Source organism: Pseudophryne corroboree, chromosome 6, assembly GCF_028390025.1.
Source record: "Pseudophryne corroboree isolate aPseCor3 chromosome 6, aPseCor3.hap2, whole genome shotgun sequence".
Classification (NCBI taxonomy): Eukaryota; Metazoa; Chordata; class Amphibia; order Anura; family Myobatrachidae; genus Pseudophryne; species Pseudophryne corroboree.
This window is the reverse complement of record NC_086449.1, coordinates 280,325,976-280,353,194: the sequence shown is the minus strand read 5'-3', so window position 1 is coordinate 280,353,194 and position 27,219 is coordinate 280,325,976. Positions and strand designations below refer to the sequence as shown.

Below are 27,219 nucleotides of genomic sequence, written 5' to 3'. Positions count from 1 at the left end.
GGTAGCGACGAGTGTAAGGGTATTACGCTGGCCCAGGGCGCCCCTCCGGAGCACAGCTTCAGTACTGCGCTCCCACCCTATAGCCGCCATTCACACCGGTTCCCCACTTGTCAGTATGCCGGTGACTAACTCACCACCACGATCTTCTGGCTCTGTTAGGGGGTGGCGGCATGCTGCGGGAGTGAGCGGTCACCTCGGGGGTTAACGATCATCACCCTCAGGAGCTTAATGTCCTGTCAGCGGAGATAGTGGCCATTAACCTCAAAGGGTTGGACACTACTGCCCCCCTAAGTCCCACGAAGCAGGGAGGCTGTTGCCAGCAGCCTCCCTGTGCATAACTCTAATTAAAAAATAATAAAACTACAAAAACTACTATGGAGCTCCCCTAGCTGTGACCGGCTCCTCCGGGCACATTTTCTAAACCGAGTCTGGTAGGAGGGGCATAGAGGGAGGAGCCAGCCCACAATATTAAACTCTTAAAGTGCCCATGGCTCCCAAGGGACCCGTCTATAACCCATGGTAGTAATGTGGACCCCAGCATCCTCTAGGACATAAGAGAAATGTATTCATTATATTTAGCTGAGCATGTCTGCAGTGCCTGAACGGAAGCATACAGTATGATAGGTTCTAGCTCTTCTTCCTCTCCGCATACTCCCTGAAATCCACTCCACTCAGTTGGGCGGCGGAGCACTCTGGGACACATGTATGTGGACAACATGTCATAACAGCCCACCCACTCTGCACCGTGCATTTGCAGTGTGTGACCCAGCATATGCTTCTCCACACACTGCAGACAAGCTCAGCTATTTTTCCCACCTCTTACTTTGCTGGTGCACCTGATTGGTCACAGTCTGAGAAGGGGACGGGGTGATGATGGAGGAGGCGGGGAGAAAGGAGTCTCCACTGCTCTTATCCCTTCAGCAGCCCCCATATGCCATCCTGAGATGGAAATTTTTTTTGGAGAAGCCAAACGGAAATCAGAGCCGTGAATCACTCTCCACATACTACTATATTGGGAAGCGATCCTGACACAGAACAGGGACACTGCTGGGGAAATCTGAGATTTCTCCACAGTAATCCTTTCTGTGAATTGCAGGAAGCAGTGAAAAGCCCTGCTAACACTGATAAAGGTTTTTTTTAATGCTACATGAATAGATTAAATGTGTTATTTTTCTCAATACATCTTAAAGGAGTATTTTTACGTGTTTCATGCTAGATTACGTAATTTGGTTTGATGATTATGATGATTATTAACCTAAAATGCCAGTGTGATCATAATATGCCATTTATTCTCCTTGATGCCCCACCTTTCTGACAGCTTCTTCCTGTTTCTTCCTGGTGGGGTATTACAAGACCCCGTCCTGTGCATCCTTCTCTTTTCCCCCTACACCTTCTCCTTGGTGACCTCATCAGCTCCTTGGGTCTCCATTTTTACCTGTTTCTACTCGCCTGACATTTCCTCCTCCGCCCTCTCCCACATCTCCAACTGCATACCATTTCTCCTTGGCTGTATTGAGCATTACAACTGCCAATACAGTAATGTTTATAAACCATGTCCTTGTCTGGTTGATTCTGTTTCTGCACTTTGAGAATCACTTGTGGTGCCATATAAATAATGGATTATAATAATGTCTCAGCACTACTTTACATATCTAAGACTGAGCTTATTGGTGGCAATTCAGTCGTTTAATGGGTGCCCATAATTGCGTATTGCCCATCACATTAGACAAGGTGGTACAGTACGCAATGGTTTGGGTGCCCATTGCTTTTGCGCAATAAACCCAATTAAAGTACTGGGTGCAATGTGAAAAGTACTGTGTGGGCACCCACACAGGATGCTTTCACTCATTTCTCGCCACCTCGGGAGGCTGCAAGCAACAATGATATTAGTGCGCCCGTCAGCAGAAACAATTGAATAGCTGCTAGCTGGTGCGGGGTGTGGCGAGAACAACTGAATCGCCACCACTGCCTCCCCCTCCCAGTTGGGTCCCTTCTCCATACATCTTTCTATTGCTAATATGATTGTCTCTCTATGGTCCTCAAGTCCACTGCCTAGATGTCATCCTTATCTCCTGTTCCTTCAACTCCTTCGTACATAATATCTTCCAATCCTGCCGCTTTCACCTCTGCAACAACTCCAGAATACGACCCTTCTTCATCATGGAGGCAACCAAATCTCTTATTCATGCCCATGTTATTTCATGCCTGGAGTAATGTAACTTATTACTCTCTGGTATTCCTCTATCCCGCCTCTCTCCTCTTAAATCTATACTCAATGCTGATGCTCTTATCATCTTCCTTTCTTATTGTTCTTTTGCATCTCCTACACTGACTCCCCCTTCCCCAACATAATCCAGTTAGCGCTAAATCATGTTTGACAAGCACTCAACCACTTCCAAGCTCATCTCAGTCCATGCTTCCTATTGTACTCTTTGCTATTCCTGACTGCATGGATAGGTGTGGTGCAGTCACATACAGTAGATAAATGCAACCCAGCATACAGGTGAATATTGGCACTTTGTCCCACACAATGCAGGATTAATTGCGACCAACTTGCATGCAACTCTGAATCGGCCACAAGTTGCTCAGTAATGGTAATATTTTGTCAGTGTTGTGTTTCAGATTAATTTGGATTCACGGACGTTTTTAATAATTAGGCTTAATAAAACACAGACAATGTTTTTCCATGAGATGACAGGGGTTTATTTAACTTATAAAGGTAAAACAATGACTCTTTCCTTCCTATCTACATACTTCATATCTTTAAATTGTCTTCAGAGAAGGCAAAGTTATATGAGAAAGGTGCACATAATGCCATTATAATTTACAATAAAACACACAAAACACTGCAAATAAAATAGGACAAGGATGACAGTTAAATATACAGACAGTAGTCTCGGGTAGCTTATTAACATGTGTTTGTTTACAACAAAGAAAGTACATCCAGAAAAGACAACACTGCCTAGTATTTTACAAGCCAACAATATTGAACTCTGCATAGTTATACAAACGCTGTGGAATAAGTTATCACTTTCAACTATTCACTATCTGGCCACAGGAAGCCTGACATTCATTTTAAAATGTGTTGCTGTGAAATCTATCGGAGCAGTGGTTACAAGATCCAGTTCAATGACGAATGCGCATCCAGCCGAGTATATTCATGTGTGTGCACAAAACCCAAAATGCATTTAAAAACCAAGCATGAATGCAGAGAATTATGCTCATGTTCACTACAGCCAACATATAGGTTTCTATGGAGGAAAAAAAGATGGAAAAGACGGATTTTCATTTGGACTAGTGGCAATGTGCAAAGTAGAGTGCAGTTAAATTATGTGCAAAGTACAATGTTGAACAACAAAAACATTTAAAAAAATAAAACCAATAATAAAAAAAAAAATTATATAAAAAGATACTTGCCAAGGAAAAAAATAATTGCTGCACTCCCACCCTGTAGAAAAATTAAATTAAAAATAAAGGAGTGGCGGCTATTCTGGCCTGGACAGCGAGATAACTTCTGAGTACATTTCATAACAAGTTTTCCTGGCTTTTGTATCGCAAAGTGACAGTACACACATATATTACCTTCACTTAGTATGGACATTTGAGAAAAACATAGACATGCTTTCTATGCTCTCTTAAAGTACAATTGTTAAACCTGGAAGCAAATGTGTAAACGGTTTTAAAATGCTAAACAAGAAAAATAATAATTAAAAAAGAAAAATAATTAAAAAAGAAAAAAAATCAAATCACCTCCCAAGTAACCACAGCAACACTGTGAAATCCTTCCAGTGTATAGTTTGTAAATATGTACTTGGCCCCAGTAATGCTCCTGCGCTGACTACTGCCAATAATCGTGAGCATTTAGAACTTATACCATATGAAAACTGTAAACTTTCAAGAGCACTGAATCCCTTTTTGTTTCTTCGTTCATGAGTCTTACATGTCAGTCTGCTATCTGCAAAGGTTACAACACTAAATGATGTTCTGATCTGCACAAAATAAAACTGTAGCATCTTAATAGGTCTGAATGATGCTAAAGGTTGCAGCGATTTCTGAACTCCTGCCAACAATACTTTCATTTTCTCAGTTTTACTGGACTTGATCTATACGGCAGACATGCATGGCCATTTCAGTCACCAGCACCGGGCTCAGCTAGAAGTAACCTTTATACCTGCTTTCTAAGCAGCTTCTAATTCCTCAGTAACTACATCATCCTACACATTTAGCAGCAGTGGATCACAACTTGGAAGTGGATAGGCCTAAAATTAAAGTGACTAGAGAATATCGAAAATGCCTGATTGGATCTTCAAGGCGGTGGGCAACATCCTCATTTTCAGAGTGCCATCTGCTCCACAGGAGAAAATACGCTTGTTTTCGCCTACTTCAATCTGCATCACACCGGCACCGATATTCCGAAATATGGACTGCTTGGCGTGCTCATTCTTAAAAGAATGAATTAGGCCATGGTCCATTAAGTTCCATACCTAGATCAAAAAATAAAATAAGTAATTCAGAAAAGTTTGTGTAATATTTGATCATACAACACTTTTTAAACAATAAAGCTTTGTATCTGTGTAGACAGTTTCCTATGCTTTGACATAAAGGGGAGCATTTGTTTACCATACCATACCTTCATATTCCCCTCTGCTGAGCCAGTGACAAAATACTCTTCGGAGACATCCAGGGCAAGAGCTTTCACTGCTGAATCATGGGCCTGGAATGTGTGAAGGGTTTGTCTTTGTCTAATGTCAAAGATACAGATGCAGCCTTTTCTGCCACCAGTAACCAAGAGCTGCTGTTTTGGTGCATACTGTAGAACTGTGGCGCCATTATCATGGCAAGTAAAAGCTAAAATAGGCAAAGAGAAAATGGAAAAACAGCTTTTATATCCGGTCCTTTGAAGATAAAAATGCCATACTTCTAAAATTGTACAAGAATTTTCCAGAAAAAGCAAATTCCTATAATAAGGTTATTTTTCATGAGGCTTAAAAATACTTATAGAATAGCGTTTTACTGTTAAACAGTGGAAAACAATAACAATTACCATACCCAACAGAGGAGGAAGAAACCAGTTTGTACATATAATTATAGAGGATATAAGACGTGTCTGTTTTCTAAAGAACTGTGACAAGAATTCTGACTCAATATCAACCTAGCATACAGATACAAACATAGCAAATAGCAGAAGTGTTGCTTACCATGAACTAGACTGTTATTGGGTGATATCAAAGTATCCCACAGGCAGACATTTCTAAAGAGAAGAACATATATAAAGAAGTGAACATGCTCTATAACAGTCATCACTACACAATAGCTTTGTACTTGTAGTTTTGTACAAATGAATAATGGAACAGAGTCTAACTTGAAAATTATTTCTCTTTATTTGTGATGGAAAAAGAAATAAAATATAATTCTGATACTTTTTTTGTAAAAAAAATTAAATATATATATATATGGATATATATATTTTTTTTTCTGTGGGAGGCAATCCTTATCCTTTCTGCTACTTTTACCCTTCCCCCTCATCCCCCCTTTTATCACAGTTAAGTAAGTAAAGTACTCCTATTTTCTGCATAGAATGGGAGTGGTGAACACAGGAGCAGGGAATGTTATACACAGATTTAGGAGGAGGTATTATCTGAAGATGCAGCCACCTTGAAGCACTATCACTGTTGTAGTTTAGAGAGAGAGCCTTTCAGCATGGGCAAATGTGTGTGTGCGTGTGTGTGTGTGTGTGTGGGGGGGGGGGATGTTTCCAGCTGCCCGGAAACCCCGCATCCAGAAAGCCTGCTGTACATGCAGAATAAAGGGCGGAATGAACATGCCCAGTGGCAGCATAATTTCCTACCAAGTGTGCTGTGTCTGTGTATTTCTGCAGATCTGAGTGCTCACTCATTGCACCAAGGAATTTGTTAAGTGGTTACCATATCACTGGGCCTGCATATGTCTGAGGTACTGTATAAACTGCACTTTGTTTGGGGCAGACTACAGCTTGTTACATGCTAATTATGCATCCCTCATGGGCTGGCGACAATCCCTCTAAAATCAAACATTTGGAAACCTCCCTCCAGAAATCCTGCGTTTGCCCTTGTTCTGTATAGATCCTTGTATACATTTCCAGCTGTCCTTTATGAAAAGGAGGTGTTGGACAGGGAGGCGGTCAAGATCCCGCTGAACGGGAACCCGGCGGTCGAAATACCGACGGCGGAATCCCGACCAGCACAATCCCGACATGTTTTCCCTCCGTGGGTGTCCACGACACCCATATAGGGAGAATATAATAGTGTGCCGAGCGTAGCGAGGCACCGTGCCCGCAAGGGGCCGCGTTCCGCTCGCCACCCGTCGGGATTGTGTGGTCGAGATTCCGGCGTCGGTATTTCGACCGCCGGGATCCCGTCCAGCGGGATTTAGTACTGATCCCGTTGGACAGGCTGCAGTGCTATTGATACATCAACCTTTAAGCTGCCACACAGAACAATTGTCTACATACAGTATTATGTGCGGCTCATAGCCATTCAGAATGAAGTCAACCAAACAGCAACTGGTAATGGTCAGTTTGCAATTTCAAATGACTTGTCCCAGTCAAAACTGCTTAGCTGGCAAGCAGAAAGGGTGCCCTGAAATTAGAGCCCTTCAAATGTATGTGCATCTTTAATGCTGATAAGTCATAGTTAGAATGTATCATCATTCAATCTGCATTCTTGGGAGTCTTGGCAAGTTCTTTATCTACTGGGTGCATCAACAAGCTGATAGCAGAAGGAACATCCCATCAGTCCCATATTCCTATCACACATACTCAAGATTGATTTTTTTGTGGTCTATAAACAGGAAATATTTGTCTCTTCCCTACAAGATCATAAGCTGCATTTCTAAAATTGAAATCATTAGAAAAATCTATTAAAACATTTATATATAGCATCATTGTTACTAATAACATCATAAACCATGTTAGTTCTCTGAATTTTACTAAATATTGAGGAGTGTTTGACACCATTGCATTCCCGGACTAGTCTGACAGGTGTTTCACATTAACTCTTGGGGTTGTTGGAGGACCCTACTCCTTCCAGCATATAACTCCCAGCCACTTCTTTGACTCACTCCACTTCTCACATAATGACACAGCCTCCCACAAGATCAGCGCATACTTTGTGAAATAACCACAGGAAAATAATGCAATGATATCAAAAGATACATTAATATAAATATTTGTGTTACATTCTATGCATTTTATATTTCTATATATTATATGCATCAGTCTAAAATTAGTCCCTGCCATAAACTCCTGCTGTTGGAACCGTACTGTAAAACACAAAGCAATAGTGCTTGGCTTTAATCTCAAATCAAACATTGCACTCTGCGACAAGAAATCTACATAATGGTGGTCATTCCGAGTTGATCGCTAGCTGCATTTGTTCGCAGCGATCAGGCTAAAAAAAACGGCAGTTCTGCGTATGCGTATGTGGCGCAATGCGCATGTGCGACGTACGGGCACAACGAACGATGCAGTTTTGCACAGGGTCTAGCGATGCATTTCAGTCGCACTGGTTGCTGCAGAGTGATTGACACGAAATGGGCGTTTCTTGGTGGCAACTGACCGTTTTCAGGGAGTGTTCGGAAAAACGCAGGCGTGTCAGGGAAAACGCAGGCATGGCTTGGCGAACGCTAGGCGGGTGTGTGACGTCAAATCCGGAACTGAATAGTGATCGCTAGCGCTGAGTAGGTTTGAGCTACTCTGAAACTACACAAACATTTTTTGCAGGCGCTCTGCGATAAAAACGTTTGCACTTCTGCTAAGCTAAAATACACTCCCAGTGGGTGGTAGCTGCATAGCAATTGCACGGTTGCTAAAAAGTGCTAGCGAGCTATCAACTCGGAATGACCCCCAATATGCTTTACTATTAGTTTTAATGTATATGATCTTAACACGTTATGGAGAAAAACAAGAAAGAAAAAAAATAATAATCAGGAATACTGTGACTGATCAGCTATTTCCTCACTGTAATGATTACAATACAGAAAAAAAACTAGCTTATTCTTCATAGGAAGCACCAAACAGAGGGAGGAACTAGTCTTGCATTTTCATTTAATCAGCTGTATCTCCAGTGATGCACTGTACTTCAATGCTCGATTAGCTGCACCTTACCGGCTATCACTGGATTGTCCTGATGTAGCAACCAAGCTCGATGAGGTAACAAATGCAAAGTCACTTGTGGTTTTGGTATGACACTGCCAGCTCTGAAAAGCCAAAAAGTAATGAAATTCACATTATGTCCTATTTAATTTTGCACAAACATCATCGACCATGGTGGAATATTTTACTATATGCTGACTAATCTCCATACAAAAGTAGATATATGCCCACATGAAAATCTAAAATGGCAAGCTGGATTTCCCTGCCATATTACCCACCCACTTGTATTTAGCGCAAAAAGACTTTTCAATTTCTTTGCGCACCCCACCTCCCTTTTTTTACTACACACCGAAACCAGTTATATCCGGAAAGAGCTGTCAAGACTCTTATGTACTACCATTTTTTTTTGATCAAGTAAGCTTTAATAAACTACTTTCAGGGAGCGCTCTAGGAGTCCTGATAGAGTAGGTCAGCATTATGGATTTGCCCACTTCCCCAAAGACCTGAGATGTCCTGGAGGTCCATTATGCTATATGCAGTGCTCTGCCCCCTGCTGCAAACTGTGTCATTCTACAATGGGTCCACAATGACACAATGCATGGCACCATACCCCCACACCTCCCCCTCTGACATCCTCTGGGGGACCCGGGTAAAAAAATAAATAAGATTTTATTTACCGGTAAATCTATTTCTCGTAGTCCGTAGTGGATGCTGGGGACTCCGTAAGGACCATGGGGAATAGACGGGCTCCGCAGGAGACATGGGCACTTTAAGAAAGAATTTAGATTCTGGTGTGCTCTGGCTCCTCCCTCTATGTCCCTCCTCCAGACCTCAGTTAGAGAAACTGTGCCCGGAAGAGCTGACAGTACAAGGAAAGGATTTTGGTAATCCAGGGCAAGATTCATACCAGCCACACCAATCACACCGTATAACATGAGTTTATAACAACCAGTCAACAGTATGACAACAACAGAGCATCAGGTCCAACCCTGATGCAACCATAACATAACCCTTATTGAAGCAATAACTATAAACAAGCATTGCAGAATAAGTCCGCACTTGGGACGGGCGCCCAGCATCCACTACGGACTACGAGAAATAGATTTACCGGTAAGTAAAATCTTATTTTCTCTAACGTCCTAGTGGATGCTGGGGACTCCGTAAGGACCATGGGGATTATACCAAAGCTCCCAAACGGGCGGCAGAGTGCGGATGACTCTGCAGCACCGACTGAGCAAACACAAGGTCCTCCTCAGCCAGGGTATCAAACTTGTATAACTTTGCAAAAGTGTTTGAACCTGACCAAGGTAGCCGCTCGGCAAAGCTGTAATGCAGAGACTCCTCGGGCAGCCGCCCAAGAAAAGCCCACACCTTCCTAGTGGAATGGGCCTTAACTGATTTTGGCAGCGGCAATCCAGCCGCAGAATGAGCCTGCTGAATCGTGTTACAGATCCAGCGGGCAATAGTCTGCTTTGAAGCAGGAGCACCAAGCTTGTTGGAAGCATACAGGATAAACAAAGACTCTGTTTTCCTGACCCTAGCCGTTCTGGCTACATAAACCTTCAAAGCCCTGACTACATCAAGCAACTCGGAATCCTCCAAGTCAGTAGTAGCCACAGGCACCACAATAGGTTGGTTTATATGAAAGGATGAAACCACTTTCGGCAGAAATTGTGGACGGGTCCGCAATTCTGCTCTATCCGCATGGAAAACCAGATAGGGGCTTTTATGTGACAAAGCCGCTAACTCTGACACACGCCTAGCCGAAGCCAAGGCTAATAACAAGACCACCTTCCACGTGAGATATTTCAACTCCACCGTTTTGAGTGGTCCAACCCAGTGGGATTTACCACGTTAAAGATCCCCAGGTGCCACTGGAGGCACAAAAGGGGGCTGAATATGCAGCACTCCCTTTACAACAGTCTGAACTTCAGGTAGAGAAGTCAACTCCTTTTGAAAGAAAATGGATAGGGCCAAAATCTGGACCTTAATGGAACCCAATTTTAGGCCCAAATTCACTCCTGACTGTAGGAAGTGAAGGAACGGCCCAGCTGGAATTCCTCCGTCCTTCCTAGTCTTTATCAGCGTAGGAATGACCTCATCCGGAATGCTTTTCTCCGCTAGGATCCGGCGTTCAACCGCCATGCCGTCAAACGCAGCCGCGTTAAGTCTTGGAACAGACAGGGCCCCTGTTGCAACAAGTCCTGTTTTAGAGGAAGAGGCCACGGGTCCTCTGTGAGCCTTTCTTGCAGATCTGGATACCAAGTCCTTCGTGGCCAATCTGGAACAATGAGTATCGTTCGCACTCCTCTTTTTCTTATTATTCTCAGCACCTTGGGTATAAGAGGAAAAGGAGGAAATACATAGACCGACTGGAACACCCACGGTGTCACCAGGGCGTCTACAGCTATCACCTGAGGGTCTCTTGACCTGGCGCAATACCTCTGTAGTTTTTTGTTGAGGCGGGATGCCATCATGTCCACCTGTGGCAGTACCCACCGACTTGCAGTCTGTGCGAAGACTTCTTGATGAAGTCCCCACTCTCCCGGGTGGAGGTCGTGTCTGCTGAGGAAGTCTGCTTCCCAGTTGTCCACTCCCGGGATGAACACTGTTGACAGTGCGCTTACGTGATTTTCCGCCCAGCCAAGAACTCTGGTGGCTTCCGCCATCGCTACCCTGCTCCTTGTGCCGCCTTGTCGGTTCACATGAGCCACTGCAGTGATGGTGTCTGACTGAATCAGAACCGGTTGGTCGCGAAGCAGGGTCTCCGCTTGACGTAGGGCGTTGTATACGGCCCTTAATTCCAGGATGTTGATGTGAAGGCAAGTCTCCTGACTTGACCACAGACCTTGGAAATATCTTCCCTGTGTGACTGCTCCCCACCCTCGGAGGCTTGCATCCATGGTCACCAGGACCCAGTCATGAATGCCGAATCTGCGGCCCTCGAGAAGGTGAGCACTCTGCAGCCACCACAGGAGAGACACCCTGGCCCTGGGGGATAGGGTGATTAACCGATGCATCTGAAGATGTGATCCGGACCACTTGTCCAGTAAGTCCCATTGAAAGGTCCTCGCATGGAACCTGCCGAAAGGAATGGCCTCGTATGATACCACCATCCTTCCCAGGACTCGAGTGCAGTGATGCACTGACACCTGTTTTGGTTTTAATAGGTTCCTGACCAGTGTCATGAGCTCCTGAGCTCTCTCCATCGGGAGAAAAACCCTTTTCTGGTCTGTGTCTAGAATCATGCCTAGGAAAGGCAGACGAGCCGTAGGAACCAACTGCGACTTTGGAATATTTAGAATCCAGCCGTGTTGCCGTTACACTTCCAGAGAAAGTGCTACGCTGATTAGCAACTGCTCTCTTGATCCCGCTTTTATGAGATTGTCCAAGTATGGGATAATTGCGACCCCTTGCTTCCGCAGGAGTACCATCATTTCCGCCATTACCTTGGTAAATATTCTCGGTGCCGTGGAGAGACCAAACGGCAACGTCTGAAATTGGTAATGACAATCCTGTACCACAAATCTGAGGTACGCCTGATGAGGTGGATAAATGGGGACATGAAGGTATGCATCCTTTATGTCCAGAGACACCATAAAATCCCCCCCTTCCAGGCTTGCGACGACCGCTCTTAGCGATTCCATCTTGAACTTGAACCTTTTCAGGTATATGTTCAGGGATTTTAAAATCAATATGGGTCTGACCGAACCGTCCGGTTTCGGGACTACAAGATGGTCGAATAATAACCCCCTCCTTGTTGAAGGAGGGGAACCTTGACCACCACCTGTTGAAGATACAATTTGTGAATTGCAGTTAACACTATTTCCCTCTCGTGGGGGGAAGCCGGCAGGGCCGTCGGTGAGGGGGCATCTCCTCGAAGTCCAGCTTGTATCCCTGAGACACAATATCTATTGCCCAGGGATCCAACAGGGAGTGAACCCACTTGTGGCTGAAATTTCGAAAACGTGCCCCCACCGGGCCTAGCTCCGCCTGTGGAGCCCCAGCGACATGCAGTGGATTTTGTAGAGGCCAGGGAGGACTTCTGTTCCTGGGAACTAGCTGTGTTGTGCAGCTTCTTTCCTCTGCCCCTGCCTCTGGCAAGAAAGGACGCAGCTCGGACTTTCTTATTTCTTTGTGATCGAAAGGACTGCATTTGATAATGTCGTGCTTTCCTAGGCTGTGCAGGAATATAAGGCAAAAGATCAGAATTACCAGCTATAGCTGTGGAGACCAGGTCCGAGATCCCTTCTCCACACAATCCTCAGCCTTGTAAGGTAAACCTTCCATATGCCTCTTAAGTCGGCATCACCTGTCCATTGCTAGTTCCACAGGACACGTCAAGCAGAAATCGACATAGCGTTGACTCTAGAACCCAGTAGACTAATGTCTCTTTGGGCATGTTTTATATATATATATATATATATATATATATATATATATATATGTGTCTAAGACAGCATCTTTTATATATATATCTATATATATATATACATACATATGTATATACATACTAGGGTCCCAATCTCTGTTGACAAGGTATCTGTCCACGCTGCTACAGCGCTATAAACCCATGCCGACACAATCGCCGGTCTGAGTAGATTACCAGAATGTGTGTAAATGGACTTCAAAGTACTTTTACTGCATGCTATCTGCAGGATCCCTGAGGATAGCTGTTAAGTCAGCGCTACCTTTTGGGCAAACGTGACACGCTAGGGGAAGATTCCCACCGCCCTAGTAGGGAAAGGATACTCCCCGAGAATTCTTTGTGGGAAACTGCAGTCTCTTGTCTGGAGATTCCCGCTCTTTTTCTTCATGAGAGGAGGGAAATTTATCTCAGCTTTCTTCCCCTTAAACATGTGTACCCTTGTGTCAGGGACAGATGAGTCATCAGTGATATGCAAAACATTTTTTATTACAATAATCATATATTGAATACTTTCCTGCCATTTTGGCTGTAACTTTGCATTATCGTAGTCGACACTGGAGTCAGACTCCGTGTCGATATCAGTGTCTATTATTTTGGATAGTGAGCATTGAGAGACTCTGAAGGTCTCTGCGACATAGGGACAGACATGGGTAGATTCCCTGTCTGTTCTCTAATCTTTTGTGCAATAAATTTTCCTTAGCACTTAATTTCACATATCCAAACAGGTGTCGGCATTGTCGACGGAGACACCACTCACTCACACATTTGCTCCATCACCTCCTTAGGGGAGCCTTTTACCTCAGACATGTCGACACACACGTACCGACACACCACACACTCAGGGAATGCTCATCTGAAGACAATTCCCCCACAAGGCCCTTTGGAGAGACAGAGAGAGAGTATGCCAGCACACACCCATGTGCTATAAACCCAGGAATAACACAGTAACTTAATGTTAACCCAGTAGCTGCTGTTTATATTGATTTTTGCGCCTAATTATGTGCCCCCCCCCCTCTCTTTTTACCCTTTTCTACCGTGTATCTGCAGGGGAGAGCCTGGGGAGCTTCCTCTCAGCGGAGCTGTGGAGAAAAAATGGCGCAGGTGAGTGCTGAGGAAGAAGCCCCGCCCCCTCGACGGCGGGCTTCTGTCCCGCTTAAATATACATTTTCTTGGCGGGGGCTCATACATATATACAGTGCCCAACTGTATGTGTGTGTACTTTTGCCAAAAGAGGTCCATATGCTGCCCAGGGCGCCCCCCCCCCCTGCGCCCTGCACCCTTACAGTGACCAGAGTATGTGAGGTGTGTGGGAGCAATGGCCCACAGCTGCAGTGCTGTGCGTTACCTCAGTGAAGAACGGAGTCTTCTGCCGCCGATTTCAAAGTCTTCTTGCTTCTCATACTCACCCGGCTTCTGTCTTCCGGCTCTGCGAGGGGGACGGCGGCGCGGCTCTGGGATCGGACGACGAGGGTGAGATCCTGTGTACGATCCCTCTGGAGCTAATGGTGTCCAGTAGCCTAAGAAGCAGGACCTAGCTTCAGAGAGTAGGGCTGCTTCTCTCCCCTCTGTCCCACGATGCAGGGAGTCTGTTGCCAGCAGAGCTCCCTGAAAATAAAAAAACTAACAAAATACTTTCTCACAGCAAGCTCAGGAGAGCTCACTGAACAGCACCCAGCTCGTCCGGGCACAGTCTCAAACTAACGGAGGTCTGGAGGAGGGCATAGAGGGAGGAGCCAGAGCACACCAGAATCTAAATTCTTTCTTAAAGTGCCCATGTCTCCTGCGGAGCCCGTCTATTCCCCATGGTCCTTACGGAGTCCCCAGCATCCACTAGGACGTTAGAGAAATACCAGCAAATATCACTAATTATTATCACCAGAGAGTGTGAATTTATTTATATGGCCTTTTTGTATTTCCCATGTTTTTTTGTTTTGTTTTAAAAGCTTTCATTTCTGATGGGTAGATATAGATTACAGTACAGTATAAACAGTACAACATATAGCTTAAGTGCTTCTCTGTATCAACAGATTAACAATATTATATAACATTTAGAACAAGCGGAAAAGAAAAACGGGGAAAATTAAAGTGTAGCGGATAAAAACACCAGTTCCTTTTCTGCTACTTACTGTAGAATGAGCTCCTGATAAACATATATTAACAATGAAACGCATGTGAGCACAGATGTTATTGCTTACAGAAGACTACTACTCTTTTCTTAAAACTGCCAGAATACACAGATAGCATTTAATTATTTCATTAATCGAGACATATTAGGATTTGTTACGACAGAGCAGTACTGGAAAAAAGCCTTCAGTCTCCAGGTAAGGCAACCCTACATAATATTAGTTGCTCAGGCAATCTTAGGTTGGTACTTTCCGAAATACAAAAGTACAATGCTACAGCTAGTGAAGGTGAAATAGTTTTGGTGTCTTATGTGAGATATCACTTATAATACAGATGATGGCTACAGTGATTTCAGAGCTGAAACAATTCTCAGGAGCAAGAAAAACATTTTCCCTTTTATTCTTCCATATTACTACAGCTGGAATGTGCAACTCTCAGAGTGCTTCAATAAAGCTATACCATTAATGTGCACAAGTAAGGAAGCATATACAACGTGTGGCTATTAACTAAAGGGACGAATATTATAACTAACGTTTAATAAAATTTAGTTCATTTTAACTACATTCCCCTTCTATGTACTCCACATCTGCATTCACACACCACTGCATTCTTATTCTCCATTGGTCAAAGCCATGCTGTATTATCTGTCAGCTGTCTCAACTGCTCCATTGTTTCATCCTTTACATAAGTAACTGATGCAGAATGGGTACAGTTGATTTTAGGTAAAAGAAAGAAACCACAGGGTGCTAGGTCTGGGGAGTAAGAAGAATGTTCTAGAACTGCAATCTGTTTCTCAGAACCAAAACTGCTTCACAGAGAGAGAGAGCTGTGTGGGCTGATGCATTGTCCTGATGGATGATTTTTTCCCCCCACAACTCTGGCCTCTTTTTTTTTCTGATTCTTTTACACAAAGTTTCCAGAACATTTTTGCAGAAATGCTGATTCACTGTTCTGCCTTCTGGTACCCAGTCTGCCAAAATAACACCCTGATATCAAAGAAAACAATTAACATGGCTTTGAATTTGGATTTGCTGTGACGTGCTTTCTTCATTCTTGGTGATGATGGTGTTTTCCAGTGCACAAACTGGTGTTTTGTCTCATACTGGATGGTCAATGTTTCATCACAAGTAATAACCATCTAAAAATGCCAATCTGCTTGAATTTGTTCTAAAATGTCTGTACAAACTTGCTTTTGATTTTCTTTCTGCTCTGCAGTGAGAAGCCTTGGAACCATCTTAGTACAAACGTTTGTCATATTAATATATTGGTGCAAAACTTGCCTACCAGATTCTTTTGTTGATGTTTACCATTTCTGTTATCATTTTAGTGGTCAATTTGACCAATCTTCTAAATATTTTCCACATTTTCGTTTGCTTTTGATGTGCACGGCCTTCCAGGTCATTCATCATTTTCGAAAATGTTACAACCGTTACTAAATATTTTGTGCCACTCAAACACACATTGTACATGACATACAATCTGCAGTGTAAGCCTCATTTAGCGTGTGGAAAGGGGTTGGGTTTGATTTGCCGGCGGTTAAACTATGCAGTTTCTCAGGGGGTACATTACAGTCTCTCCCATTTCTAGAGTCATATACAGTATATGTTATTTGTCAGAGTTATATAAAATGCTAGAAGTGCACTATTCTCTACACACTTTGTAGCCATTGTATTTCCACATTCACTGAATTTATAAGTAAATATAAAGATAGATGGTGCATATACCTTTAACAATCCTACCCTATGGCACATCATTAAAGCAGCACCTATCTTTACTCTCTTTAATTATGTACATATATTTTCACTGGAGTGCAAACCACAATGCTTAGAAAAATAAGAATTTACTTACCGATAATTCTATTTCTCATAGTCCGTAGTGGATGCTGGGACTCCGTAAGGACCATGGGGAATAGCGGCTCCGCAGGAGACTGGGCACAAAAGTAAAAGCTTGAACTAGCTGGTGTGCACTGGCTCCTCCCCCTATGACCCTCCTCCAAGCCTCAGTTAGGATACTGTGCCCGGACGAGCGTACATAATAAGGAAGGATCTTGAATCCCGCGTAAGACTCATACCAGCCACACCAATCACACCGTACAACCTGTGATCTGAACCCAGTTAACAGTATGATAAACGAAGGAGCCTCTGAAAAGATGGCTCACAACAATAATAACCCGAATTTTGTAACAATAACTATATACAAGTATTGCAGACAATCCGCACTTGGGATGGGCGCCCAGCATCCACTACGGACTATGAGAAATAGAATTATCGGTAAGTAAATTCTTATTTTCTCTAACGTCCTAAGTGGATGCTGGGACTCCGTAAGGACCATGGGGATTATACCAAAGCTCCCAAACGGGCGGGAGAGTGCGGATGACTCTGCAGCACCGAATGAGAGAACTCCAGGTCCTCCTCAGCCAGGGTATCAAATTTGTAGAATTTAGCAAACGTGTTTGCCCCTGACCAAGTAGCTGCTCGGCAAAGTTGTAAAGCCGAGACCCCTCGGGCAGCCGCCCAAGATGAGCCCACCTTCCTTGTGGAATGGGCTTTTACAGATTTTGGCTGTGGCAGGCCTGCCACAGAATGCGCAAGCTGAATTGTACTACAAATCCAACGAGCAATCGTCTGCTTAGAAGCAGGAGCACCCAGCTTGCTGGGTGCATACAGGATAAACAGCGAGTCAGATTTCCTGACTCCAGCCATCCTGGAAATATATATTTTGAGGGCCCTGACTACGTCCAGTAACTTGGAGTCCTCCAAGTCCCTAGTAGCCGCAGGCACCACAATAGGCTGGTTCACGTGAAACGCTGAAACCACCTTTGGGAGAAATTGAGGACGAGTCCTCAATTCTGCCCTATCCGTGTGAAAAATCAGGTAAGGGCTTTTATAAGATAAAGCCGCCAATTCTGAGACACGCCTGGCTGAAGCCAGGGCTAACAGCATTACCACCTTCCATGTGAGATATTTTAATTCCACAGTGGTGAGTGGTTCAAACCAATGTGATTTTAGGAACCCCAAAACCACATTGAGATCCCAAGGTGCCACCGGGGGCACAAAAGGAGGCTGTATATGCAGTACCCCTTTGACAAACGTCTGGACTTCAGGCACTGAAGCCAGTTCTTTTTGGAAGAAAATCGACAGGGCCGAAATTTGAACCTTAATGGACCCTAATTTTAGGCCCATAGACAGTCCTGTTTGCAGGAAATGTAGGAAGCGACCCAGTTGAAATTCCTCTGTAGGGGCCTCTTTGGCCTCACACCACGCAACATATTTTCGCCAAATGCGGTGATAATGTTTTGCGGTTACATCCTTCCTGGCCTTTATCAGGGTAGGGATGACTTCTTCTGGAATGCCTTTTTCCTTCAGGATTCCGGCGTTCAACCGCCATGCCGTCAAACGCAGCCGCGGTAAGTCTTGGAACAGACAAGGTCCCTGCTGGAGCAGGTCCTTTCTTAGAGGTAGAGGCCACGGGTCCTCCGTGAGCATCTCTTGAAGTTCCGGGTACCAAGTCCTTCTTGGCCAATCCGGAACCACGAGTATAGTTCTTACTCCTCTCCTTTTTATGATTCTCAGTACTTTTGGTATGAGAGGCAGAGGAGGGAACACATACACTGACTGGTACACCCATGGTGTTACCAGAGCGTCCACCGCTATTGCCTGAGGGTCCCTTGACCTGGCGCAATATCTGTCTAGTTTTTTGTTGAGACGGGACGCCATCATGTCCACCTTTGGTTTTTCCCAGCGGTTTACCATCTCTTGGAAGACTTCTGGATGAAGTCCCCACTCCCCCGGGTGAAGGTCGTGTCTGCTGAGGAAGTCCGCTTCCCAGTTGTCCACTCCCGGAATGAACACTGCTGACAGTGCTATCACATGATTCTCCGCCCAGGGAAGAATCCTTGCAGCTTCTGCCATCGCCCTCCTGCTTCTCGTGCCGCCCTGTCTGTTTACGTGGGCGACTGACGTGATGTTGTCCGATTGGATCAATACCGCCTGACCCTGAAGCAGAGGTTTTGCTTGACTTAGGGCATTGTAAATGGCCCTTAGTTCCAGAATGTTTATATGAAGAGATGTTTCCATGCTTGACCACAAGCCTTGGAAATTTTGTCCCTGTGTGACTGCTCCCCAGCCTCTCAGGCTGGCATCTGTGGTCACCAGGATCCAATCCTGAATGCCGAATCTGCGGCCCTCTAGTAGATGAGCACTCTGCAGCCACCACAGAAGAGACACCCTTGTCCTTGGCGACAGGGTTATCCGTTGATGCATCTGAAGATGCGATCCGGACCATTTGTCCAGAAGATCCCACTGAAACGTTCTTGCATGGAATCTTCCAAATGGAATCGCTTCGTAAGAAGCCACCATTTTTCCCAGGACCCTCGTGCACTGATGCACTGACACCTGGCCTGGTTTTAGGAGATTCCTGACTAGCTCGGATAACTCCCTGGCCTTCTCCTCTGGGAGAAACACCTTTTTCTGGATTGTGTCCAGAATCATTCCTAGGAACAGGAGACGTGTCGTTGGAATCAGCTGCGATTTTGGAATATTTAGGATCCACCCGTGCTGACGTAACACTAACTGAGATAGTGCTACTCCGACTTCTAACTGTTCCCTGGACCATGCCCTTATCAGGAGATCGTCCAAGTAAGGGATAATTAAAACGCCTTTTCTTCGAAGAAGAATCATCATTTCGGCCATTACCTTGGTAAAGACCCGAGGTGCCGTGGACAACCCAAACGGCAGCGTCTGAAACTGATAATGACAGTTTTGTACTACAAACCTGAGGTACCCTTGGTGAGAAGGGTAAATTGGGACGTGGAGATAAGCATCTTTGATGTCCAGAGACACCATATAGTCCCCTTCTTCCAGGTTTGCTATCACTGCTCTGAGTGACTCCATCTTGAATTTGAACCTCTTTATGTAAGTGTTCAAGGATTTTAGATTTAAAATTGGTCTCACCGAGCCGTCCGGCTTCGGTACCACAAACAGCGTGGAATAATACCCCTTTCCCTGTTGTAGGAGAGGTACCTTGATTATCACCTGCTGGGAATACAGCTTGTGAATGGCTTCCAAAACTGCCTCCCTGTCGGAGGGAGACTTTGGTAGAGCAGACTTCAGGAACCGGCGAGGGGGAGACGTCTCGAATTCCAGTTTGTACCCCTGTGATACTACCTGCAGAATCCAGGGGTCCACTTGCGAGTGAGCCCACTGCGCGTTGAAATTTTTGAGACGGGCCCCCACCGTGTCCGAGTCCGCTTGTAAAGCCCCAGCGTCATGCTGAAGACTTGGCAGAAGCAGAGGAGGGCTTCTGCTCCTGGGAAGAGGCTGCCTGGTGCAGTCTTTTTCCTCTTCCTCTGCCCCGGGGCAGAAATGAGTGGCCTTTTGCCCGCCTGTACTTATGGGAACGAAAGGACTGAGTTTGAAAAGACGGTGTCTTTTTCTGCTGAGAGGTGACCTGGGGTAAAAAGGTGGACTTTCCGGCCGTTGCCGTGGCCACCAGGTCCGATAGACCGGCCCCAAATAACTCCTCTCCTTTAAACGGCAATACTTCCATATGTCGTTTGGAATCCGCATCCCCTGACCACTGTCGCGTCCATAACGCTCTTCTGGCCGAAATGGACATAGCACTCACTCTTGATGCCAGGGTGCAAATATCCCTCTGTGCATCACGCATATATAGTAATGCATCCTTCAAATGCTCTATAGTCAGTAATATACTGTCCCTATCCAGGGTATCAATATTTTCAGTCAGGGAATCCGACCACGCCACTCCAGCACTGCACATCCAGGCTGATGCGATTGCTGGTCGCAGTATAACACCAGTATTTGTGTATATACCCTTCAGGATATTTTCCAGCCTTCTATCCGCTGGTTCTTTGAGGGCGGCCGTATCAGGAGACGGTAACGCTACTTGTTTAGATAAACGTGTGAGCGCTTTATCTACTTTAGGGGGTGTTTCCCAACGCGCCCTAACCTCTGGCGGGAAAGGGTATAGTGCCAATAATTTATTAGAAATTAGCACTTTTTTATCGGGGGAAACCCACGCTTTATCACACACCTCATTTAATTCATCTGACTCAGGAAAAGCTACTGGTAGTTTTTTCACTCCCCACATAATACCCTTCTTTGTGGTACTTGTAGTGTCAGAAATGTTCAATGCCTCCTTCATTGCCGTGATCATGTAATGTGTGGCCCTACTGGACATTACGTTTGTCTCCTCACCGTCGACACTGGACTCAGTATCCGTGTCTGGGTCGACCCACTGAGGTAACGGGCGTTTTATCGCCCCTGACGGTGTCTGAGACGCCTGGACAGGCACTAATTGATTTGTCGGCTGTCTCATGTCGTCAACAGTTTTTTGTAAAGTGCTGACATTGTCACATAGTTCTTTAAATACAACCATCCAGTCAGGTGTCGACTCCCTAGGGGGTGACATCACTAATACAGGCAATTGCTCTGCTTCCACATCATTTTCCTCCTCATACATGTCGACACAATCGTACCGACACCCAGCACACACACAGGGAATGCTCTGATAGAGGACAGGACCCCAACTAGCCCTTTGGGGAGATAGAGGGAGAGTTTGCCAGCACACACCAGAGCGCTATATATATATATATAGGGATAACCTTATATAAGTGTTACTCCCTTTTATAGCTGCTGTTTATAATTTAGCTGCCAATAGTGCCCCCCCTCTCTCGTTTTTACCCTGATTCTGTAGGGACTGCAGGGGAGAGTCAGGGAGCCGTCCTTCCAGCGGAACTGTGAGGGAAAATGGCGCTTGTGTGCTGAGGAGATAGGCTCCGCCCCTTCACGACGGCCTTATCTCCCGCTTTTTTCTGGAAAACTGGCAGGGGTTAAATACATCCATATAGCCCAGGAGCTATATGTGATGTATTTCTTTTGCCATCCTAAGGTATTTTTGTTTTTATTGCGTCTCAGGGCGCTCCCCCCCACCGCCCTGCACCCTCAGTGACCGGAGTGTGAAGTGTGCTGAGAGCAATGGCGCACAGCTGCAGTGCTGTGCGCTACCTTAGTTGAAGACAGGAACGTCTTCTGCCGCCGATTTCACCGGACCTCTTCGTTCTTCTGGCTCTGTAAGGGGGCCGGCGGCGCGGCTTCGGGACCCATCCAGGCTGAACCTGTGATCGTCCCTCTGGAGCTAATGTCCAGTAGCCTAAGAAACCCAATCCACTCTGCACGCAGGTGAGTTCGTTTCTTCTCCCCTTAGTCCCACGATGCAGTGAGCCTGTTGCCAGCAGGACTCACTGAAAATAAAAAACCTAAAATAAACTTTTACTCTAAGCAGCTCAGGAGAGCCACCTAGCATGCACCCTTCTCGTTCGGGCACAAAAATCTAACTGAGGCTTGGAGGAGGGTCATAGGGGGAGGAGCCAGTGCACACCAGCTAGTTCAAGCTTTTACTTTTGTGCCCAGTCTCCTGCGGAGCCGCTATTCCCCATGGTCCTTACGGAGTCCCAGCATCCACTTAGGACGTTAGAGAAATATAAATTTTATTTAGAATCCCATACTGCCCCACTCGATTACTGCGCTCTGTAGATGAAGGACTTTTAGCAGTACCTAGAATCTCCCGTAATTCATCTGGGGGTCGAGCTTTTAGTCATGCGGCTCCGACTCTATGGAACTCACTTCCCCGCACAGTGCGAGAGGCCCCAACAATAGAATACATCAAAAGTAGACTCAAGACTTTCCTGTTTACTCAAGCATTTCCATAATGTCCCTTTAGTATCTACATGCTTCTGTATTTTAGGAAAAGCTGTTCTGTACTTCATTGTTTCTGTACTATATTATGCTATGTATCTGTTAAGCACCTTGAGTCCTATTGAAGAAAGAGCGCTATATGAATAAAAATATTTATTATTATTATTATTAGAAGTATGGCTTTTGCAACCAAACAGAAACAGCTGCATAAACCAGTTCTAATTTAGGACTGTAGCTAAAGCGATAGGTCCTGCAATTATCTTTTTACATACACAGTTAATGTTCTGTTAACCTTACATGTGAAGAGCTGATTATCTGTATTTAAAATAAAGAACTTGTTTTATTAAAAAAATATTGAATTATATGCAATTCCATAGAAAATGAATCAACAACAAGGTATAAACAAATGCAACAAGCATAAACAATCCATATAATGATCATTATTCCAAGAGACTCTGCAACTATAAGAACAATGGGCCAATTCAGACTTGTACACTAACCCGATGGTTAGTGTACAAGTCTTCCTTGCGGCTGTGCAATAGCGTACCACTCTGAATCAGGCCCATCTCTTATATATTTGTCCAGATCTGTGACTCTATGACTCATTTGCCAACGCTGGGCATGGCTAGGAGCTCTGAGTCACAGATCTGGATGGGAGAGACTAGGTAAAACACACCCTAATAGTAAGAGCTACACCTAGCAGCAGCCAGCGCCCTGATGACAGCCCCACCCAGGGGTAATGGGGCAATTAGCAGTGACCCTGGGACGATTTACTGAGCTCCGCTATTGCCCAGGTGGGCGCCATGCTGCTGCGGAGGAACTTCTGTCAGTCTGGGATTGGGGAGGAAGAGGAGGGGGGGGAGCCCCGGACACCCGCGTTGGGCTCCCCGTCAGCTGTCAGGCCGTGTGCCGCTGCTGGAGGCGAGGAGGAGGGGGAGGAGGGTGGCGACGGCTGCCCTCCTTGCCCCACTCCACTGCGATCCCCCCGGCGACTTTCCGCCAATCACATCCCAGCCTCATCCGTCGCTGTCGGCTGGCTCCCGGTCGCCATGTTAACACTCAGCAGCCAACGCGCAGCTCTCATTCAGCGGAGAGGCTGCGGGGACTCTAGGAGTTGTAGTTCCTGACCCCGCCGACTGCGCCCCAGGGAGCGTGAGGGGGAGCGGCGGCTGCAGACTTCATCTCCCAGGGACAGGCCCACCTCCCCCTACACGGGGATAGACTTTGGAGAGTGCGCGTCACGGCAGTGCTGTGGGGAGACTACAACTCCCGGCATGCCTTGCGCACACAGGAAGGAACATGGTGGTTGCTATTTCTGGTGCGGGTGCAGAGTGAGAGTCTGTAGTGTGCAGTGTGCGGGGACAATGTAGCTGGTGAGAGAGTAATACCATATACTGTTGTTATGAGGGATAAGTCCCCAGCGCGCACACTGTGTATGTGATGTTATATAGGGAAAGGGGCTCTATAGTGACGACTGGAACCAGGTTGGTTGTCGTCTGTTATTTGCTTCTGAGTGCCACCAACATCGTTTATCTACATGCTCTATGGAGAGGTTGTGCACCAGACTGATACACTATACATAAGCGTGAGTGCCGGATATTTTTGTTTTCTTTATGCAGTAACACTATAGTGCTACTAGTCAGGGCACCTGCTATTCATATATTCCTTTTAATCTGATGTGACACACAAGAGGAAGAATCTGCACTGTACATAGGAGTTGATTGAGTTGATTGAGGATTGATTATGTCTGAACACGCTGAGATACCAGGATTTTTTACTCCAGTTTTACCGGAAGGTGAAACCCTGACTCATACTGATACTGAAGCAGAAGCCATATTGTTCGCCCCTGATTTGATTGCTGCTATAAGTGAAGAATCAGTGGAACACCTAATAGCACAACTTACAAAACTGAAAAAACGCGAAGTTGACTTCTTGTTACATGGGGTAACCTTATCGGACTATTTTAGGGACAAACGCATCCCAAGAGGTTTTAGAATTAGGAATACGCCGACAATAGGTCGGTATAATCCCGATTTCTGCTGGAAGTGGGCTGCAGTATTGAATAGGTGCTCATTTGACCTCATTTTATTAGTGATTGCCGAATCTAGAAGGGAGCTAGATATCACCAAAGAAAAGATAGCTGCCTTTGAAAACCTTCATTTGGTCAAAATACAAACAGAATCATCGCCAGACTGGTTGGAGAAATTAACAGCCCAGATTGATAAATATCAAACGGATCTTATTAATTTTAAGAAATCCAAAAGGGTGACAGTCAATAGAGACTATGATTTAAACCAGGTCTACAATTGGGTTCATAATAAAGGACCCGGGAACCAAAGGAAACCAAGGTTCCAGAGAAAGTCTAGGCGCTTTCAACTGGAGACAGACCAATCTAGCACGGCATTATCTTCAAGTGATACAGAAGGGGCCTCTACTTCGGTACAAAAAACACGGGCCACTGGTGTGAATACTCGGTCAAAAAACGAGGTTGTAAAAGAGCCCAAACCCGCCGCGGGGGCCAAAACAAAAGGGAAGCCACCAAAGCCGGCGCCAAAGAAAACGTAGTTTTCAATCTTTCTGCCCGCTCCCTCACTACAGATGAGATTTCTGTCCTCAACAGGGGTTTGTCATTTGTACCCACAAACAAGCCAGATATCTTCACTAATAAGATCGATTTATTCAAGTTGAATCGACGCATTAAACTGAAGGAACACTTTGCAGATAAACAGGATACCACGGACATAGTTCCGGTTACCAAGAAATCAACTTTTGTTCCAGTATCATATAATAAAAGTATCAAGACGTTTACAAACTGCATGGAATCCTACATTAACGAAAGCACTCCTGATGCTTTTAAAGGTACACACAACCTCTCCTTCAATGAGCGTTTAGCCTTAAAGAACCTTGGAAGTTACAAAGACATCACCATACGGCCTGCTGACAAGGGCGGCGGAGTGGTAGTTCAAGATCTTAGTGCATACAAAACAGAAGCATATCGACAATTGGACAATTCTGAAGTTTATGAATTATTACAAGATGATCCTACCAAGGCCTACAAGGCGGAACTAGATGACATTCTGCAACAAGCTGTTCTTGATAAACATATTACAGCATACATCAAAGAAGCATTAAGTACAGAATGGCCTGCTATTCCAGTATTCTACACTATACCCAAACTTCATAAGGACGCTGTGAACCCTCCCGGTCGTCCTATCATAGCAGCAAGGGACTCGTTATACTACAATCTCTCCCACTATCTGGATCATTATCTTCAACCACTTATTCAAAGATTACCGCTATGTTTAAAAGACACCACCTCATTGATTCTCACGTTACAAGCTCTGTCACCTTTACCATCAAGATATTTGCTTTGCACTATTGATGTCATTAACTTATATACTAGCATCCCACATCATCGGGGCCTACAGGCCATGGAAACTTTTCTCACGAAACATCCCGAGTACAAGGGCCCGGATGTCAAGTTTTTTCTGACTCTTTTGGGTCTTACCCTAAAGAGAAATTATTTTCTCTTTGATAAAAAAATCTACCGCCAGCGAACTGGATGTGCCATGGGATCGTGTGTGGCACCCAGTTTCGCTAACGTATTTATGAGTGAGTTAGAGCAAAATTAATTTTTTTAAACCAGGGATACAGTTAATAACATCAAATTGTTTCGTCGTTATATAGACGATATCCTGATGATTTGGGCCGGCACTCAACAGGAATTTATTTCCATGATGGAAGAAGTCAATTCGAAGGATCCAGCCATTAAATTCACATGTGAATGTAGTTTCGAAAGTATCCATTACTTAGACGTGGCCATCTCTGTGGATATGGCTAATAATATTAACACCAGCATCTATTATAAACCGACTGATCGAAACACGATATTAAGAGCAAATAGTCATCATCCTGAATCACTAAAGTGGAGTTTACCGTACTCACAGTTTCTCAGAATCATACGGATCTGTAATAATGAAGAGGATGCTAAGTTGCAGATCCTTAATATGTCTTTGAAATTTGAAGCACGAGGATACTCAGCAGAATCTTTGCAGAAAGCCAGATCTAAAGCACTGTCGACTTCACGACAGACAGCACTAATGCACAAGGAGGAAAAGTCCATTAAAGATGGGATGATTTGGACGCAGGACTTCACCACGGCAAGTAAACATCTTGTCACCAAAGCCAAAAATATTTGGCCGATTATCACTAGGGACAAAGACTTGCGAGTATTGAAGGATAGCTCGTTGATGGCCTCATATAGGAGGGGCAGGAATATCAAGGACATTGTAGTCCATAATGACATATCAGAAATGGGTCCAGAAAAACCGGCCCATTTCCTTACACGCAAACCCGGCAACTACAGATGCACAGGGTGAACGACCTGTAGTTGTCTGGAGATAGGAGATGAGTTCCAACATCCTAGATCGGGAAAATCCTTCAAGATCAGACATGCACTGACATGCACTAGCAAGTTTATAGTCTATTATATCAAATGTCCTTGTGGTTAGCTGTACGTAGGTAAAAGCATACGGCAATTTAAAGAGCGTATAGCTTTACATAGATCCAGCATTCGTGCAGCGTTAGAAGGTAAGGGTAGTGATTTACCTGTGGCCAGACACTTTAAGAACTTTGGCCATTCATTGGCCACTATACGCTACAGGATGATTGACCATGTTCCAGCCAACAGAAGAGGAGGTGATAGGGGAAAAATTCTTCTCCAGAAAGAGGCATGGTGGATCCATAAACTTCAAACAGTTCAGCCTTATGGATTGAATGAAGCCTTAAGCTTCAATTGCTTTTTATAAAACCTTTTACTT

General features: G+C 44.9%; 1 protein-coding gene across 2 annotated transcripts in view; it reads right to left on the bottom strand.

Moving 5' to 3' along the window:
* Positions 1 to 2,679: 2,679 nt before the first annotated feature.
* The window catches only part of DMXL2 (Dmx like 2), a 401,239-nt gene continuing 376,699 nt past the window's right edge, over positions 2,680 to 27,219 (bottom strand). For both annotated transcript variants that reach the window (XM_063926075.1, XM_063926076.1), the window contains 4 exons: positions 8,144 to 8,235; positions 5,199 to 5,251; positions 4,631 to 4,848; positions 2,680 to 4,484 (listed from right to left, as the gene is read on the bottom strand). In XM_063926075.1, coding sequence (XP_063782145.1) covers positions 4,275 to 4,484; positions 4,631 to 4,848; positions 5,199 to 5,251; positions 8,144 to 8,235 — 573 coding nt within the window. In that variant the 3' untranslated portion in view covers positions 2,680 to 4,274. The remainder of the gene's footprint in view (positions 4,485 to 4,630; positions 4,849 to 5,198; positions 5,252 to 8,143; positions 8,236 to 27,219) is intronic.